At 42.0% G+C, this 19,876-nt stretch overlaps 1 protein-coding gene across 2 annotated transcripts in view; it reads left to right on the top strand.

Moving 5' to 3' along the window:
• The first annotated feature begins 5,298 nt into the window (after positions 1–5,298).
• ppargc1b (peroxisome proliferator-activated receptor gamma, coactivator 1 beta) overlaps positions 5,299–19,876 on the top strand; it is a 247,846-nt gene continuing 233,268 nt past the window's right edge. For both annotated transcript variants that reach the window (XM_020919957.2, XM_055158969.1), the window contains exon 1: positions 5,299–5,401. In XM_020919957.2, coding sequence (XP_020775616.2) covers positions 5,321–5,401 — 81 coding nt within the window. In that variant the 5' untranslated portion in view covers positions 5,299–5,320. The remainder of the gene's footprint in view (positions 5,402–19,876) is intronic.

Genomic DNA, 19,876 nt, shown 5'->3' with positions numbered 1-19,876 from the left:
ACAATTTCCTGGTTAAATATTTCTTCTCCTACACAACAAGCTGCAACAAAGTCTCAAAACACAGTTCAGTATGTGCTCCTGGATCACTAGAGTAGATTTAAAAGTGCCATATGTAACTTGGTCCACACTTGTTGGGACATTCCACAGCAAATCTCCGAACGCCTCTGCCCGACCATCTCAGATTTGACTGAACAAATTCTAGGAGGTTCATACACTTAGGAAATGTCCCAAATTTTGGCTACAACTCCCTATTTTTTTCATTAAAAGATATTTTATCAACTCCCCCCTGACCTGTTTTGAGCAGAGGTTTCTGAGGAGCCACTTTCAGATTGCTGTAGTCCATGAATGCTCTGCAAAAATAAGGCAGAACACCATTACAAATGTTTTATATGTTAAAAACAGACCTCTAGTCTTTCTAAAACCATCCATTTTATGTTGGTGGGTGCTTCATTTTTTTGGTAAAACATGGTAAAGCTGGCACCATATTATTTTTTCCATTTTTAACACTTAATATCTTCTAGAGCGTTCATCACAGAGGCTCAGTTTTAAAATACAAAATCCACAGTGGCGTGTGTGGGAAGATGTATGTTCAATATCAAACCTCTGTCTTTGAAATTGCACTTTCCACAGTCCTTCAAACATGCCCTCAAATTTGAAGAGGAGAATTTTTGAGCAAATTCAAGCCCCCAGAAATCTGTGATAAACCAAAAGCACATGTGTAAAATCCAGATTCTACACTTTACTACATTTGCCAAATTTTAACCCCTGAAAATTTGAAGACCTTAAATAGTTTTTTAGATACGACAATCTGAAAGTGGCTCCTTGGAAAACTCTGCTCAAGACAGGTCAGCGGAGAGTTGATAAAATATTTTTAATGACAAAACTATAAGGAGTTGGGAGCTAAAATTTGGGACTTCCGTGTGTGAACCTCCTAGAATTTTTCCAGTAAATCTGAGATGGTCGGGCATTGGGAGATTTGTCGTGGAATGACCCCAGTATGACATTAAACAGATCTAACTTACATTTATTCAATTACAGGTGGTTTTATCGCTCAAAAATACCTAGAAAAACAAACATTGAGTGTGTACACATGCACATCAGTATCCCGGTTATTATCCATATCCCGGTTCTGTCAGTATTCGGGTTACTGCGTTTACATGTGCACTGAGAAACAGGGACACTCATATCCCTGTGTACATGATCAAATGGAGTATCCCGGTGACATAATCTAACAAATGCACAAGCGCAAAAATTTACTTAAATCAATTTAATAATCCAGGAAAAATACAAACCGTGAGCTCCTTTAGCGTCGGAAGCTCGGGAGGTTTAACCAGCGGTGAGGAGCTGTGAGATCTCCCACAATCCACTGCACACATCAAACCCAAAAGATTCTTCATTAAAATCTTTTGCATAAATAAACTCAACTTTACAACATATAAACCAGAACCACTATAGATCCACATCAGCCTGTTTGATCAGATAATTCAGCTCTGATCAAATTTTTTTTTACATTTTATAGAAATGAAACTTAAGACCACATGGCTCATTTGCATAAACTGTTAGGGATGATAAAAACAGATTGCTCCTTGTGCCGCTGATGTGATCAGCTTCTTTTGGACTAAGTCTACGTTCAGACTGCAGGGCTTAACGCTCAATTCCGATTTTTTTGTGAAATCCGATGTTTTTGCGAGGTCGTTCACATTTCCAATTAAATGTGACTTGTATGTGACTCCAGTGTGAACATTAAACAGCCCAAAAGTGTCCCACATGTGACACTGGAGACACGACGACGTCAACCGCAGTGAGCGTCTCTGTGTTTATGGAAGTTGTCCAAACATGGACGCAGCATCGAGCACCTGGAGATTTTAAAGTTCCTCTCGTACCGGAGCCAGAACATGAACAACTTACTTGTTTTAAGGAGGAGATTGAGAAGGAGAAGGACGAGGTTTTTGGTCGTGGTGTTTTGTGGGGCAGCGGCAGCGACGTCCGTTGAAAGGAACATGTGGATGTGGAGACGGAGCCAAGAGTGGTGAGTGGTGATGTGCTTCACTTCAGTGACAAGGAGTTCATTAACAATTCTCACCTACTTCAGCGCAGAATAGTGACGTTTGTGGTTTGTTGATAACGTGTAGGTGGATGAATGCACTTTGGTCATTCAGACTGAAGTCACATGTCAAAAGATCAGATATGTATCGGTTTCAGGAGCACATATCCAAGTGTCCTGGGTCACATTTGAAAAAAATCGGATCTGTGTCGTTCAGACTGTCATTAAAAGATCAGATACAGGAACATAGGGGCCAAAAAATCTGATTTGGGTCACTTCAGGCTGCAGTCTGAACGTAACCTAAATGACACGACTCTGTGGAATATGTGTGATCTTTTTGTGACAGAAGAGGTGCTGATGATGGTGAGTCTGTTCTGTGTGTATATCGTATAGAAGATAGTTCATGTTTTAGCTTTTCAGCGATCACACGAGTGCAGGTCGTACGAGTGCAGATTGTACATGTGCAGGTTTAGCGCAGCTCTTTATTTTACACTCATTTCACTCGTTTGGTCACTTTATTTATGTTGGTCATTGTATTTATGTCGCTACTGTTGTGTTGAAAAGACTGGAAAGTGTCTTTTGGACACATGTGCACTCAACTTTATGTTGCAGTAACCGGGATACTGCGTTTACATGCCACAGTATCCCGGTTACTATCGGAATATACCAGCTACAGTAACCCGGTTTCTAATAACCGGGACACTGAAACCGGGGTACTGTGTGTACATGCACCATGAAGAAACCGGGATACTCAAAAAACCCGATCATAACCGGGATACAGATGTGCATGTAAACACACTCATTCTGACTGTGAGCAGGGTCGCCTCTCCACAGATCTGACCTGTAACTTGATCTGGTTTAGTCTCCATGAAGATAGAAAGGTTTAATGCCATACTGTGAAACATTCCAGGCAAAGCAACAACATCTCCATGGAGAAAAGCATTTAACCTCCACCAGAAAAGTTACACAATGCACCTTTAAAACATTTTACGCACCACCTCAGAATGGCACCAACAAGAATAAAAAAAACTTCATCACATTTTTTTATTTTTTTTCTGCAGATTTTTGGTTTATTTTTGCCTCACCTCTTGGCTCCATCAACTCTTACAAAAGATGAGTGACATTCGCAGTTTTTGCAGTTGCCATAGGAACAGTAATAGTGTAGTTTTGAAAGTGCCCATCGCAGAGACTGGGGCTTTGTTTGTGCAGATCTGAATAAAACTAAACCTGAAAGAGCGCTTGTGTGTGATATTAAAAGCTCTGATTAAAACGGAATTATGAACATGATGCTATTAGTGTAAAATGTTTGATATGTGACTTTTTTGTGAATTAAAAGTCATTATTCTTAATGCTTTTTACACATTCTTTGAAACGGCACCTTACAATTGCATTTCCTTGTAAGATTTTTTTTACTTTTTAGCTTTCTACCATGTTATAACATTGTTCCCTCATGAAAATCATGCCTGAGGAGGTTTTAGCTGTCACCTAATCATGTTTGAGCAATTTAGCACTCTCTCTTGGCTATATTAAAACCCTCCTTATTGTCAGCCCACAATAACATATATTTACAAGTCATAATAATTCTTTTATATAGTCTTCCACAATATCTATGACATTTTAAATTATTGTTGAGCGTTTTATGCATTTTGCATTATTAATACCAGCTCAGTGTCGTTACTGCAGAACATTTTCTGTACAACTACAATCATAGACAGTATACAGGTGTATTACATACGTCACGACCAAACAGCAGCGACTGGTTCAATAAAAAAAGTACCCACCTACCGTCGAGTGAACGAATCCTAATGCTGCGAGATCAGACCGTTTCCACGAAGTGAAACCGGCTGATGAATCAGGCTACAGGTGTGCACCCTCCACCAGAAAAGTTACACAGTGCACGTGTAAGTTCAGTCTATAACAGCCTATATCATGTTCTATTAGAATAATAATAATAATGATATTAAATCTGTGCTTATAAAGCACTTTTAAAAACAAGGTTTACATACAGAAGAAATAAATAACAGACAATGATGCAAACAATCCAACTAATTATAATAAATAAAAAGAAAGAAATAGTCCAGGAGTGTCAAACTCAAATTCAGAGGCCAAAATTTCAAACTGGGACTGAATCATGGTCCAAACTAAATATTTTAAATATTTATTATATTAAAAATTTCCACAACATCTGCATGTTTTCTCTTCTTTCAAGATATGTAATGTTCAACCTTTTCTCATTAAAATAAATGTTTAATAGTTTTTCTTAAACATTGAATCCAGAACAAACAGAATATAAAACAATAACAACATTTTAAATAAATAATGTTTCTATAGCTGATCTGTAACCTGCGGGCAGCTCTAATACAGATTTGATATGATTTCGTGGGCCAAATACAATTATATCGTGGGCCAAATTTGGCCCCCGAGCCTGAGTTTGACATGTCTGAAATAGTATAAAAATACATAAGAAATAAAATCAAGCTAAAACCAGTGAAAAGAGATAAACTCAAAAGGACTGAAAAGGCTCCATCCCCTTTGTCCGGAGCCTGGACTCTGGAACAGTCACAGGACCTGCCTGAGGATCAGCGGCTGCGGGAGTGTATCACATACAGAAATACAGATATTATATTTTTATATGATTTTTATGTCATCAAGCAGCACCCACAGTGAAGAGTTTTAAATCTCGTCTGAAGACCCACTTTTATTCTCTGGCTTTTAACACCGCGTGAGTTGTGTGCTCCTCTGTGTCTTTTATTTATTTTTATGTGATTTTTTTTTTTTTTGGTTTTACTGATTTAATTTATTTATTGGTTTATTTATTTCTATTCTATTCTATGATTTTGTTTTTATTTTTATTTTACTGGTTTTATTTTATTTCAGTGGTTTTATTATTTTAAGACCAGTATTATTTTAGTAGTTTATTTTATCATCTTATTATTGTTGTTATTTTTATGTACTTGTGCCGCACTTTGGAAACAGTTTGTTTGTGAAATGTGCTATAGAAATAAAGTGGATTGGATTGGATCAGTTAACTTGACTTCATTTACAATTATTCTTGTTTATTTCTCCTACTCCTTTTCAAACATATAATAATCCCTCTGCATCTCTCTCTTTCTCTCAGTCCCACCTTTGGCCTTGGTCTCGTCTCTCCGTGTGTGTGCGCGTGTAAACAGTAGCGCGCCCCCTGCAGGCCGTCCCCAGCCACAGCTCCTCCTCCTCCTCCCTCTCTTTCTCCTATACCTCTCCGCCTGCCTCCCCACGAGCCTCATTCACTAGAAGATGGCGGACTGCGCTCCACTGTTGGATGAGGAACTCTCTTCGTTTGTCTTCAATTACCTGACTGAAAACTCCGGCAGCCAGGTAAGCCACCGGCCTCTGTGGACACGCGGGACTCTGCGCTCTCTGCACCGGGCTCGCATCGGGAGCGTTACCGGCTCTGGTGCACGCTGCAGCCCGGTTTGTGCGAGCTCTGTGCGGGCTTGTCAGGCAGCATCAGCCGGTGTCTCTCTCCGGGTCTGTGCGTGAGTGTGTGTGTGCGCCGACACTCCACGCTTGACGTCTGGCTTTCACGTGCTTTTTGGGGAAGGATATGCCATCAGCCACAAGGAGTAAAATACAGGATTATCGATTGGAATGTACCGGAATGGCTTTATTTTTGGCGGTAGAGCCGTGGTTGAGCGCTGTTGCCACGGAGGGATTATTATTTGGTATGCAGACAAGCGCTTTCTAAAGTTTTGACGCATTCTTTGAGGGAAGTTTTAATTTGAGTGCCGACTTGGACACGTGGTGCGCCCCGAACGCATGGACTTAGCCTTGGGACTTACTATTGTAATATGATGGCTTTATTCCACACGTTTTATGACTGATTTCTGTCACGTTCCACGCCAAGTGATCACAGTTGTGCACTAAAGGCTGATTTGTATTGGATCGCTGCTTTGAAATCTCCCCACACAGTTTGAAATAAAGTGTCTGTTGATTTGAGGAAGTCGCATTCATAATCATTTCTTGTTCAGCCCGGGTCTAAGCTGCTTGCGTGAGCTTAGTGGAAGATCTGCGCGTGTAACGTGGCGATTCAAAGTTAACACCGACCACCTTTGATGCTTGGTGCGCTTTACGTCACCTAATGTAACGCACAGGGTGGATATTTGAGCATAAAGTTCGATAATATTGTATGTTTTTGTAACCATTTGCGTAACTGTGCGATTACAAAACGTGCCTGCTGCTGTTACAGAACCCAGATACGTACGCCGCGCATCGTTCCTGGTTGTTATTAAAGCGATGTTGGCGGTTTGTTGATCCCAAAACGTGCGCAATATTTTGACGTACGATTTTATTTTACGTTACCCCCATTGGCCTGCACGCACGGCTGGATATTCTAAACATTTGGACCGTAAACATAAGTTGTGTTGACTCGCTGCATGCAGTGGAGCACTACTCATAACACACACGCACGCGCACACGCACACGCTAATGATTTGCTACGGTTTTGATAAATTGGCTACGGGCTTTCCAAGGAATAGTAAAGTGGTTTTGCTACAGAGCAGTACCCAGTGCACCAAAGCAATCCAGTCTAAAGAGCTATCACTCAAAATGTCCTTATTGTTATTATGGCCACAAATATCTGTATACGGAAGCTATAGTGACAATTGGCCTAAAGCTGCACTGTGTAACTTTTCCGGCAATAGCCCAGGACCTGGTTGTGTCCATGGAGATACGCCAGGGGAGATTGCTGATTGCTTTTCCCCTGGAATGTCCCACAGTAGGGCATTATACTCGATTATTATTTAATTACAGTTGCATTCTACTGTGATAACTGCGCGCACCTCTCCACAAACTGGACCAGTGCTTGTCGTCTCCATGGAAACAGACGCGTTTAATAGAAAAATTCCGGGCATGGCAACAATGTCTCCATGGTAACGGAGCTCCCCCCCCCCCCGCTGAAAGTTACACAGTGCAGCTTTAAGCGCGTCACTGTCAGGGCTGCAGCTGATGATGACTTGAGTAGACGCGCTTTTTGAATGACCAAAGAAAGTTGAAATATAATGTTAAATCTTTTTGTTTTTTTGTATATTATAACGTACAGTGGATTTTATCAAGAAGAGACGGAATAATATTTTGATGACAGTAAAATAAATTTGAAAAAAAAGTAAAAGTAAACTAAGCATCAAATGACAGTCTTAAAAAGCTGCAGTGTGTAACTTTTCTGATGCTTCACCGTCTGGTATTAAACATTTCTGTCAAATCAGACCAAGTTACAGGTCAGATCTGTGGAGAGGCGACCCCGCTCACAGTCAGAATGTGGTTTTTCTAGGTATTCTTGAGCGATAAAACCACCTGTAATTGATAAATGTAAAGTAGAGCTGTTTAATGTCTCACTGCGGAACATTCCAAGCAGAGAAACGGTGCATTACAATATTATTTTCACACTTTCATCACATTTTAAAAAAAAACTGTTGCATCAAATTGTAGTCGCTGTAGCTTCGTAAATATGTCATGCTGTTTTTTAAAGGGTCATTTTGCCGTTTCCTGTCCACAATGACACTCACAATGCTGCAATGCCCTATAGACATATATGGCATTTCCTGTCATCGTTATTCCAACCACATATCTTTAACACAGCCACTGGACGCTTCACTGTTTACACAATAACACAGGTCCCTGCTAATGCATTTCCAATAGGAGCAGCTTGCGCGAGACGGCATGGGGAGAATATTTAAAGGGCCCATATATTACGCTCTTTTCTGATCTGTTACAAAGCTGTTTTCTCACCGCGAACATACCTGGAGTCGTGTTTTTGGTTCATACGCACGTCTTTAACAAATGCAAACACAAATCCTGCATACTGAAACATGTGCGAGTGAAACAAAACACAACTCCAGGTATGTTTTTGAGCATTATAACACCTCACAAGAGACAATTTTGCATAATATAGGGTCTTTAAACATTTTCTGGTTCATAGATACATGGCCATTGCGCTTTATTTTATTGTTTTTTGCTGGTTTGTTTGATATAAGCTGCAGTATCACATAAAATCTATTAGCCAATCAGAAAGCAGCTTGTAACTTCATATATTTTGTTGCCAGGCGGATATTTTGTATTGATTCTCCTGTGTATTTATGTATAATGTGTAATTATCTGTATTGGCCACGGCGCTAAAACTGTCAGTTGTCAAGTTTGAGCGAGTGCTTTCACGTCTCATTTGGCTTCAGTCTTCGTTAAATCGATTGTTGTTGAAATATGGCATTCATCAAGTCCTCTGCAGATAACTTTATATATTTGAGGACTGGAGCTGGACTGGAGCGGGACTGGAGCTGGACTGGAGCGGGACTGGAGCTGGACTGGAGCGGGACTGGAGCTGAACTGCTAACTAAAAAAGCACTGAAGCAGGACTTGAAGCTGGACTAAAGCAAGACTTGAAGCTGGACCAAAGCAGGACTAAACGTGGACTGAAGCAGGACAAAATGTGAACTGAAGCAGGACTAAATGTGGACTGAAGCAGGACTAAACCTGGACTGAAGCAGGACTAAACCTGGACTGAAGCAGGACTAAACCTGGACTGAAGCAGGACTAAAGCAGGACTAAAGCTGGAACTAAAGTAGGACTAAAGTAGGACTAAAGCTGGAACTAAAGATGGAACTAAACCAGGACTAAACCAGGACTAAAGCTGGACTGAAGCGGGAACTAAAGCAGGACTGAAGCAGGAACTAAGCTGGACTAAGCCTGGACTAAGCCTGGACTAAGCCTGGACTAAGCCTGGACTAAGCCTGGACTAAGCCTGGACTAAACCTGGACTAAACCTGGACTAAACCTGGACTAAACCTGGACTAAACCTGGACAAAAAGCTGGAACTAAAGGTGGACTGAACAAGGAACTAAAGTAGGATTGAAGCAGGAACTAAAGTAGGATTGAAGCAGGAACTAAACCAGGACTAAACCAGGACTAAACCAGGACTAAACCAGGACTAAACCAGGACTAAACCAGGACTAAACCAGGACTAAACCTTCCATTGTGTTGTCATAACTTCCTCTCATGTCTTCTTATCAAAGCTTCAGTTGCATCACGGTTTGGCTTTATAGCGGCGTGCACGAGGGATGTTCACGTGCGCGCTGCTGGCTCGTGCGTGTGTGTGTATCTGTGTGTGTGTGTGTGTTCGTGTGTGCGCGCCCTGTCACAGCTGATTGGCGGTTTAAGCAGGTTAATGCAGCGTGTGGTGGTCGGATGCTGGAGAGGAGGACTGGACACAGGAGCTATTTTTAGTTCTGTCTTCACTCACAAACAGAGGCATTACAGACGACAAGCCCCTGTACGCACACACACACACACACACACACACACACCTATATACATGCCCTATATTACGCAAACTGGACTCTCGTGAGCTTTAAAGGTTGTATGGAGGATTTTTTGTTTTTAGTTTCAAATTGTCAATGAAAGTTTAAAATACCATTACAGAGATGCAGCAGCCTTGTAATTATGATGACCAAAAAAAAAAAAAAAAGAAAATCTGTGGATGTAGTGAGGCCAGATAAACATCAGCCAATAGAAAACGAGGCTCCCTCATTTTCTATTGGCTGTTAGGTTGTCGATCAAACTCCCTACGTTTCTAATGTAAGTGACTCGCGGCTCGTGGGGATTACGTGGTTCATGCAGCGGTTCTTAGAGGCTTTTTCAAACTGTCGCTTCCTCGCAATTCACACCAAGTTTGTTGCGATGGCGGACGAGAATCCACGACCGGTTCGCCGCAAAAGAAAGTCCATTTTTGGGGTCGCTGAAAGAAGAAGGGAAGGGGAAAAGGAGCGAAGCCAAACTGAGGTGATTCTTGGAGATTCCTTCCAGCGATTGCGCAAAAGAAGCAGACGAAGGGTCTAAAAACTGACGCGTTGGTCGCTAAAATATTTCTAGACTGGTCACTTCAACAATAATTCTGAACGCACACTGGCTGTAAACAAACGTGATTTCTAGAGTAAAGAGGCAGGAGGAGATGTTTCTACTTGTGGAGCTGTGGAGGAGGAAGGTGGTGTCACGCATGCACAACATTTGAAAAAGGACTGTCGCTGTATTTCACTTCCCTTAAAAAATCCTCTATACAACCTTTAAGCGTTTTTACCTCCTCAAAAACAAACCCGGAGTTGTGTTTCGTTTCATTCACACATTTCAGTAACTCTTTATTATTAACCTGTCTACATCCCCAAAGCTCCAAATGCACCTTGTGATGTCATGAAGCGGCCGTTTTCAAGCGGACATCTACATTTTTGCCTTTTTTCTACCTTGTTTCTAACCTGCTCGCTTTTAATGTAATATATATGCCTTTAATCAGAACTCAAAGCATGAATTTTACATCGCCGGGCTTCCGTCGTCGGCCTCTTTGTCCGTCCATTGCATTTTAATGGTGTGTGTAATATTTGCATTAAAATTTAAAGCCCTCTACGTGTTCAGCCATTTTCTTTGGACCCTAACAGTGTTCGAAAATGCCGTTTTAAAATGCAAAATTCAACACCGATCCATGTTTATATTTGAGTAGGTTCATATTGGAAATTTCCGTTGCTCGTTACAACTGCGGCATCGAGCAACATAGTGTGACTGGAGAAGGCTGTAGTTGTAAGTGTGTTGCTAAAGGACACAAAAACGTACACGCTGGTGGTGGAAGTTAGAGCTAAACCAACCACCGTGACGATAATTGCTGTAGATTCAAAACACCGACTTAACTGGGTCAGAGTGGAATTGAACCGGCAATCATTTGGTAAGTGGGCGACTTGCTTAATCCCCCAGTTGGTAACGCACATCCTATATCCTGCTGCGGCCAAAAATAGAAGCATTAATAGAACTTAAGTAAACCGATTTTTCTTAGTTTTCTTGGTAGTGTCACGATATTAAATTAGATTTGATTCGTAATATCGGTTCTGACTATTTTCGTATTGATACTCGCTCAAATGAGTTTCTAGTTTCGATAGTAGTTTTAGCTATGAAGTTGAACGAGGGCTAAATGAGGGTTAAACCAGGACTAAACCAGGACTAAACTAGAACTAAACCAGAACTAAACCAGGACAATATTTGGACTAAACCAGGACTAAACCAGGGCCAAACCAGGATCATATTTGGACTAAACTAGGGCTAAACCAGAACTAAACCAGGACCATATCTGGCCTAAATCAGGAGACAACCAGGGCCAAACTCAGGCCAATCCAGGGCCAAACCAGGACCAAAGCAGGACCATATTTGGACTAAACCAGAACTAAACCAGGACTAAACCAGGACTAAACCAGGACATAACCAGGACATAACCAGTGCCAAACCAGGGCCAACCCAGGACCATATTTGGACTAAACCAGGACTAAACCAGGACCACATCTGGACTAAACCAGGGCCAAACCAGGGCCAAACCAGGGCCAAACCAGGGCCAAACCAGGGCCAAACCAGGGCCAAACCAGGGCCAAACCAGGGCCAAACCAGGACCACATTTGAATTAAAACAGGACAACATCTGATCTCAACCAGGACTAAACCAGGACCACATCTGGACCAAACCAAGACTAAACCTGTACTAATCGTGGACTAATCGTGGACTAATCGTGGACTAATCGTGGACTAAACGTGGACTAAAACGTGACTAAACGTGGACTAAACGTGGACTAATCGTGGACCAAAGCAGGACCAAAGCAGAGCCAAACCAGGACCAAACCAGGGCCAAACCAGAGCCAATCCAGGCTCAAAGCAGGCTGTATAATGGATGCCGTGGTTGTGTGCGGCGCGGTGTCCCTGCCTCATTGTAATACTACTCTCTATCCTCGTGACTGGAGTTAGAATTTGATTTCCGGGGCTTTTTACAACACTAAAACCACAAGCAAATAAAAAAACGACTTAAAATGTGCTCACTGGTCCGTCACTTACCTTACTCCCCCTCATTCTTGTACAGTTTCACTAACAACAATGTAAATATTAACACTGCTTTTGTCGCTCAGATAACCCTATCAGATAACTCACACTTTAGTCAGTGGTAGTTTTTACTTATCTTTCCTCGTCTGTGCACCTCAAGGACTCTGCTGCAATACCTCGCAAGCTTCAGTTCAAAATTCAAAATCCCATTAATGTAATTTTGAATATTTTTTTTCCATCTCCTAAGGAAATTTGCGAAAAAAAGATGTATGCTTCAGGATTCCGTTCAAAGTTTTGCATTTTAAAACATGTCCAACCAAACGTAAAGGCGCGCCGTGTAACTTTTACGTTCGTTTGCCTCCACGGAAAAGTGAAATTGTCCGCAGTATGGCATTAAACGAATCTGTCTCGCAATTGAGGTTTTTTTAGTGCTCAAAAATATCTTCAAAAACACACATTCTTACCGTGAATGGGGGTCGCCTCTCCGCAAATCTAACCTGTAATTTGCCTCGCCAGTTTCTGTAGAGATTTATAAGTGCGTGACCAGAATTGTAGAACTTTCTAGACGCATCGCCGTGGAAACGAGCAGGCGGCTGACTTTCCTCCGCCGGAAGAGTTACGCAGTGCGCCTTTTTTAAGAATTGACCAAAAGACAAACGTCACATTTCAGAACATGTTTGGATTTTGGTTTTTGCCACTTAAAAATATCGTCAACATTCCCTGGAGGGGTGTGACGCTAACTGGAGGCACTGCTATGTCAGAAGCTCTAGTAAAATGTAATCTCGACATTGTGGAATTACGAGAGGCAAAATTACTTTTACCGTTACGCACGTCTCTTACTCATAACGTTTTCGTCACAGGCTCCTGAAAATGTGTCGTTTAAATCCGTTTTCTGTTTTTCTTTCTTCTTTTAGACGATCTCGAAACTTCTCGGGCTCGGTAAGTCTAATGCGCGCGTCGTGTCCCCATGGTAACTGCCGAATATTTGACGGAGGTGACGGCGAAGTATCAATTGCGTCCATTGAAATTGCGATTCTGATTCTGGTTTTGCTCGTAACGTTGCACACGGGGTGACCTAGCTTTTCCCAGCAGCCGTGTTCATAAGCATCAGGAGATTAGGTGTAGTTTATGGCTGGAGCGGTGCATCAAAAAGAGATTGTGCAAAAGGTCGTACTACAGTTAACATGCGGAATTTTTCTCCCAGATTAGTTTGTAGAGATTAATGCAGCAATGCAAATGATTAAGTTATGAGTTACTGCGTGTTTCGTTAAGATTCTATTGTTTTTGGATGATTTTTTAAGAGAAAATAAGATGGGACTGGACCAGAGCTGGACCAGAGCTGGACCAGGGGTGGACCAGAGCTGGACCAGAGCTGGACCAGAGCTGGACCAGGGCTGGACCAGGACTCTACCTTGAGGACTGAACCAGGGCCAAACCAGGACCACATCTGAACTAAACCAAGAATAAACCAAGAATAAACCAGGACTACATCTGATCTAAACCAGGACTAAACCAGGACCATATGTGGACTAAACCTGGACTAAACCTGGACTAAACCTGGACTAAACCTGGACTAAACCTGGACTAAACCTGGACTAAACCTGAACTAAACCTGGACCAAGGCTGTACCAAACCTGGACCAAACCAGGACTACATCTGATCTAAACCGGGACCAAACCAGGACCACATGTGGACTAAACCAGGACCACATTTGGACTAAACCTGGACTAAACCTGGACTAAACCTGGACTAAACCTGGACTAAACCTGGACTCAAACCTGGACCAAGCCTGGACCAAACCTGGACCAAACCAGGACTGCATCTGATCTAAACCAGGACTAAACCAGGACCACATGTGGACTAAACCAGGACCAAACCAGGACCACATATGGACTAAACTTGGACTAAACCTGGATCAAACCAAGACCACATTTGAATGAAACCAGGACAACATATGATCTAAACCAGGACTAAACCAGGACCACATCTGGACCAAACCAGGTCTAAACCTGTACTAATCATGCACTAATTGTGGATTAATTGTGGATTAATTGTGGACTAAACATGGACTAAACATGGACTAATTGTGGACCAAAGCAGGACCAAAGCAGGACCAAAGCAGGCTCAAAGCAGGCTGTATAATGGATGCCGTGGTTGTGTGCGGCGCGGTGTCCCTGCCTCATTGTAATACTACTCTCTATCCTCGTGACTGGAGTTACAGAACAAGCCTGCTGCAGTCATGTGATGTGATCGCTGGGGGGGAGGAGGAGGAGGAGAGGGGCGAGAGGGAGGGGGGAGGGGCTCTGACGACACAGCCCCGCCCCCTCCCCAGCCCACCAACATGTGACCGCTTCCTCCTCGTGCTGGCCCCGCTCCCTCCCTCCCTCCTTCCCTCTTTTCCTCTCCTCTCTTCTCTCTATCTCTCCGCTCTGAGCCTCTGGCATGGAGACTACACACAGTGAATCCCAGGTTTTTTTTTTATGCTGGAGCGGTTTGAAACACTTGTAGGACAGATTTAGGACTATTTTGATTCCATTTGTTTTGGTTTGTGCTTTAAAAAAAAAAACATCAGGAAGTGCGGGTGGTCTAAAACAAATCTAAAAATCCTGCCATGTCTAAAATATATCAAAATAGAAAAATGAAATGAGGTTTGGAAACAAGTGTAGGCAAATTTAGGACTATTTTTATTTTATTTGTTTCGGTTGTTGCGTTAAAAAATGTTAGGAAGTGTGAGTGACCTAAAACTACTTAAAAATACTGTACAAAACGCGTAGAAAACGATCAATCTTTTCCAGAAATATCAATGTCAATATTGGCCTAAACATTCCATATTGCTGCATACTTAGAAGTTACATGTCATATCCGTGGAGAGGCGAATCCGCTGACTTGAAGCATGAATTCTCGAGGTATTTCTGACTCGAGCAAGATAGACATGGATAGATAAACATACTGCGAAAATACCCAGGCTATGAGATAATAGAAATAATCTCAATGGAGACGACACATGCCTGAAAAGTTACATAATGCATCTTTTAATAAATATTTAAACTATTTTGCCCTCTTAATGTACTCAAAAGTAACACATGCATACCAAATAGTAGTTACTTATTAAAAAGTTATCGTCCGATCATCAGCCGGGCGGTTCATTGAGTTCATTGTACCAACACAGTATATGTTTGACTTATCTAATTAAATAGTTAAGTTTTGTGCGTTTTTAAGTGATTGATTTCAGTTGTTTTGCTTTGCTTTCGGTGGGATTTTCTGTTTGTGACGATGCAGGTGGCGTTGTGCGGTTGCGTTGGTGGTGTGAGAAAGCGTTTGGCGATGACGGTGGTTTGAGTATTTCACGTGAAGTCAGTAGTCGTCATCAAAGCGCACGGAGTTCATTGACCAACGGCCCAACTGATCATTAACTGAGGCTGAAGTTTCACGTGGTAAAAATACAACCCCAAAGGACTCAAATTGGACTGAATGCAGGGCTGGACCGGGGCTGGACCAGGGACTCAACTTGGACTCAACTTGAACTCAACTTGACTCAACTTGGACTCAACTTGGACTCAACTTGGACTCAACTTGGATTCAACTTGGACTCAACTTGGTCTCAACTTGGTCTCAACTTGGTCTCAACTTGGACTCAACTTGGGCTAAACTGAGGACTCTACTTGGACTGTATTTGGACTCTACTTGGACTGTATTTGGACTCTACTTGGACTGTATTTGGACTCTACTTGGACTGAACTTGGACTGAACTTGGACTGAACTTGGGCTCAACTTGGGCTCAACTTGGGCTCAACTTGGGCTCTACTTGGGCTCTACTTGGGCTCTACTTGGACTCTACTTGGACTCTACTTGGACTCTACTTGGACTGAACTTGGAGTAAACTGAGGCCTCTTCTTGGACTCTAAACGGACTCTACTTGGACTCAACTTGGGCTCAACTTGGGCTCAACTTGGGCTCAACTTGGGCTCTATTTGGGCTGTACTTGGATTAAATTTGGACAAAATTTAGGACTCAATTTGGACTCAACTTGGACTCAACTTGGACTCAACTTGGACTCAACGTGGGCTCAACGTGGGCTCAACGTGGGCTCAACGTGGGCTCAACGTGGGCTCAACGTGGGCTCAACGTGGGCTCAACGTGGGCTCAACGTGGGCTCAACTTGGACTAAACTGTGCACAATACTTGGACTCCACTTGGACTACTCTGAGGACTCTACTTGGACTCTACTTGGACTCTACTTGGACTCTACTTGGACTCTACTTGGATTAAACTGTGCATTGTACTTGGACTCTACTTGGACTCCACCTGTACTACTCTGAGGACTCTACTTGGACTCTACTTGGCTCTACTTGGACTCAACTTGGACTCAGCTTGGATTAAACTGTGCACTATACTTGGACTTTACTTGGACTCCGCCTGTACTACTCTGAGGACTCTACTTGGCCTCAACTTGGACTAATCTGAGGTCTCTTCTTGGACCCAACTTGGACTAATTTGAGGACTGTACTTGGACTTAACTTGGACTCAAACAGGAATTCAACTGATTACTCAACCGGGGTCTCAGCCAGATCTCAACCAGGATTCAACTAGGACTATCTTGTTAATTTATGGATATGGATGAATTCATCTGCACTGTGTAATCTCGTGCGTTGTCCGCCACCTTCTTGTCTCCATCCAGCATGGCATTAAACATCTATCAATATCTGTCTTGCATTTATTCAGTTACAGTTTTTTAAGTGCAATAAGTAATAATAAAAACACATTAACACAATAAAAACAAAAGTAATACTGCTATAATCAAAAGCTGGGACTTAAAGGTGCACTGTGTAACTTTTTGGTTGGGGGTCCATCACCTGCTTGTTTCTATGGAGATGTCATTGCTCTGCCTGGAATGTTCCACTGTGTGACATTAAACAGTTCTACCTTACATTTATTCAATTACAGGTGGTTTTACTGTTGAAAAATACCTAGAAAATCAGACATTCTGACTGTGAGCGGGGTCGCCTCTCCACAGATCTGACCTGCAACTTGGTCTGGTTTGGTGTCCACAACGATAGGAAGGTTTAAGGCCACACTATGAACATTCCGGACAAAGCATTAATGATGGACCCTATTCTGCTGATTTTATAACTACTAAGATTTCCCCAAAGTGTAGTCATCCCCTTGTAACTGATATCTTTTTTTTTTTTTTTTTTTTTTTTTTCAATTGGATCCATCCTTCTAACCACAACCCCTTACTTAAAATCCCAGTATCAAATTTCCAGACCAATTTACGGCTTGCATGACCACCATTGACTGACCACATGGAGTTTTGTCAGTGACCGGTCTCAGTGTCACAGCTCCACTTAAGGGAAACTGGAGTTATTGAATATTGACCCTGTCCAGTCTTTAATGCTCAACACTCACTCAGGCTCATATCCTGTTGCTAATCATTGACCGTGTAACATTGGACCTGGTTGAGGATTGACTTTCCACGGTTGGGTAGAGTTAAAGGTGCACTGTGGAATTTTTTTTGGTTGGGGTAGGCCTGTAACGATAATCAATAAATCAATTAATCGTACGATAACTTTTAATGAGCTCGATTACTTTTCCGGCCGCGATAAATTCTATTTGCAGCTTGTTTGTTTTCCTCGCAAAGAAGCTTCTATCGCTCTCTGACTCCTCTCGTTTAACAAGTGTAATGACGCTTGAACCAACGTGCATGTGTTTATCAGCACAGCGGATGCGTGCGCAGCCTGAGTGTAGAAAGCGCATGAAGCCGCAACACAAGCGCCGCTGTCAGAACCAAAACAGTTCATCGCCTAGTGCCAAAACAAGTCATGATGCCGAATCAACACTGGTGAGCGGGACACGTCTCAACAGCCACGTGCGTCAAATGCAACAAGCGCACAAACAATGAGAAGAAACGTTTCAAACCCCAAACATCCGATAAACCCAAACCCGAGAGACACCACTAGTCTAGCTCCCGGGAGAACCCGAAACTGAAATCCCACAAAACACCGACACGACACCAGACAGGACAGTGGCTCCCTCAGAGCGAAACAGGATTCTGTGTCGCGGGTTAATACGAACATTTAAATGACCAAAAATGACGAGGCAACAGCAGCAGTCACCGAGAGAGTGGCCACTACATACCAATGTAAATCAATTACGTTAGGCTAGTCCTATGTTAACAAGTCTGTTTTATTTAGGCCTATTTTTGGTTGTCTTACAGTTCCTATGTTAAATGTTCTTTAGAAAGTAAGGTTTATTGATCTTTGAAAGGGTGTATTTGCATTTTTATTCCATGGTCATTATAATAGTTTAAATTGGTCTCAAAATGTCAATATTATCGTTTATCGCAATAAATTCTTGGTCAGTTAATCGTCCAGCAAAATCTGTTATCGTTACAGGCCTAGGTTGGGGGTCCGTCACCTGCACAGTGTGACGATAAACGGCTTTACCTCACCGCTTACTCGATTACAGGAGCTCAAAAATACCTACGAAAACGGTCACTCTGACTGTGAGCGGGGTCGCCTCTCCACAGATCTGACCCGTAACTTGGTCTGGTTTGGTCTCCGTGAAGATAGAAAGGTTTAATACCATACTGTGAACATTCCAGACAAAGCAATGAAGAAAAGCGTTCGACGGACCCTCCACCAGAAAAGTTACACAGTGCACCTTTTAATGTGCACAAGAGTTTTTCTAATTATGGCTTGATTTTGGGGTAGTACCTGTAGTAAATATTTATAATAGTTTTACGTCACTTAAATGTCAGTTTGTGGAGGAAAAAGCTGAAGAAATGTGGAAAAATACAGAAAGTAGCACTGTCAACACTGAAACTTCCGTCCAAAATACACAAACAATTTACACACAATGAACTTTTTTTTTCTTTTTTCTGTTTAAATCAAGATTTAACAAAATAAAGGTGTAATTTATTTTTATCTGTCTAATCATCACTATTGTGTAAATTCGACAGGTTTTGGCCCTTGTTAACGTTACGGTTGCTTGGTAACAGTTAAGGAATTAACTCTAGGTATGTGAAATCTGCTCATATCCAACTAAGAAGTAAAATAACAAACATCTACAAAGAATTAGGTAATATCTGTAATAAGATTTTAGTTATAGTGATGTTAAAGGTGCATTGTGTAACTTTTGTGGTGAACCGTTCGTCGGATGCTTTTCTCAGTGGAGATGTTATTGCCTTGTCAGGAATGTTTCACAGTATGGCATTAAACTTTTCTATTAGGGATGTAACAATAACTCAAATATTGTGATATGGTATCGTCAGAAGTCTCACAGTATCTCAAATAACAAGTCTCTTTGCTTCAATTTATTGTTCTGGTGCTGCAAAAACTGAGTGAACTACATATACCATAATCCTTTGCTACATTACAGTGCAGATTACATGAAAAGTAATAAAAATAGTAATTAGAATCATCATTTTTAAACCTGTTTGAATCTTAATTCTTTGGTTTATGACAGAACAAACGTCTTGACAAGGCATTTTAAAAGGGAAAAGTTCACAATTTTGTTAGCGTCTACAAAATATCGCAATGAATATCGTTCTGTGGGATGTATATCGTGAAAATACCATATTGAGAGATTTGAATATTGTTACATCCCTAGTTTCTATCATCATGGAAACGGAACCAGACCAAGTTACAGGTCGGATCTGTGGAGAGGTGACCCCGCTCACAGTCAGAATGTCTGTTTTTCTAGGTATCGTATTTTCCAGGGCTACAGGGTGCACTCATAAGCCTTCAAAACCATCAAAAAACGTCTGCGCGCCCCACAATCCAGAGCGCCCAGCACGACTTCAGTAAACTACAAAGCCGCAAACACACACGGAGCAGACAGCGACCGTGCGGCGAAAAACACCCGCAGCCACACTCCACGCCGATGAGGAACGGAACGGAACAGAAGAACGAACCGAAAAAGCGAGCGCGACGTGCCACTTCTAGACACAACTGAGTCACTGCGA

This window comes from Boleophthalmus pectinirostris, unplaced genomic scaffold, assembly GCF_026225935.1.
Source record: "Boleophthalmus pectinirostris isolate CB_2022bp ecotype Guang Dong unplaced genomic scaffold, ASM2622593v1 HiC_scaffold_23, whole genome shotgun sequence".
NCBI classification, from domain to species: domain Eukaryota; kingdom Metazoa; phylum Chordata; class Actinopteri; order Gobiiformes; family Gobiidae; genus Boleophthalmus; species Boleophthalmus pectinirostris.
This window is presented reverse-complemented; position numbering and strand designations above follow the sequence as displayed.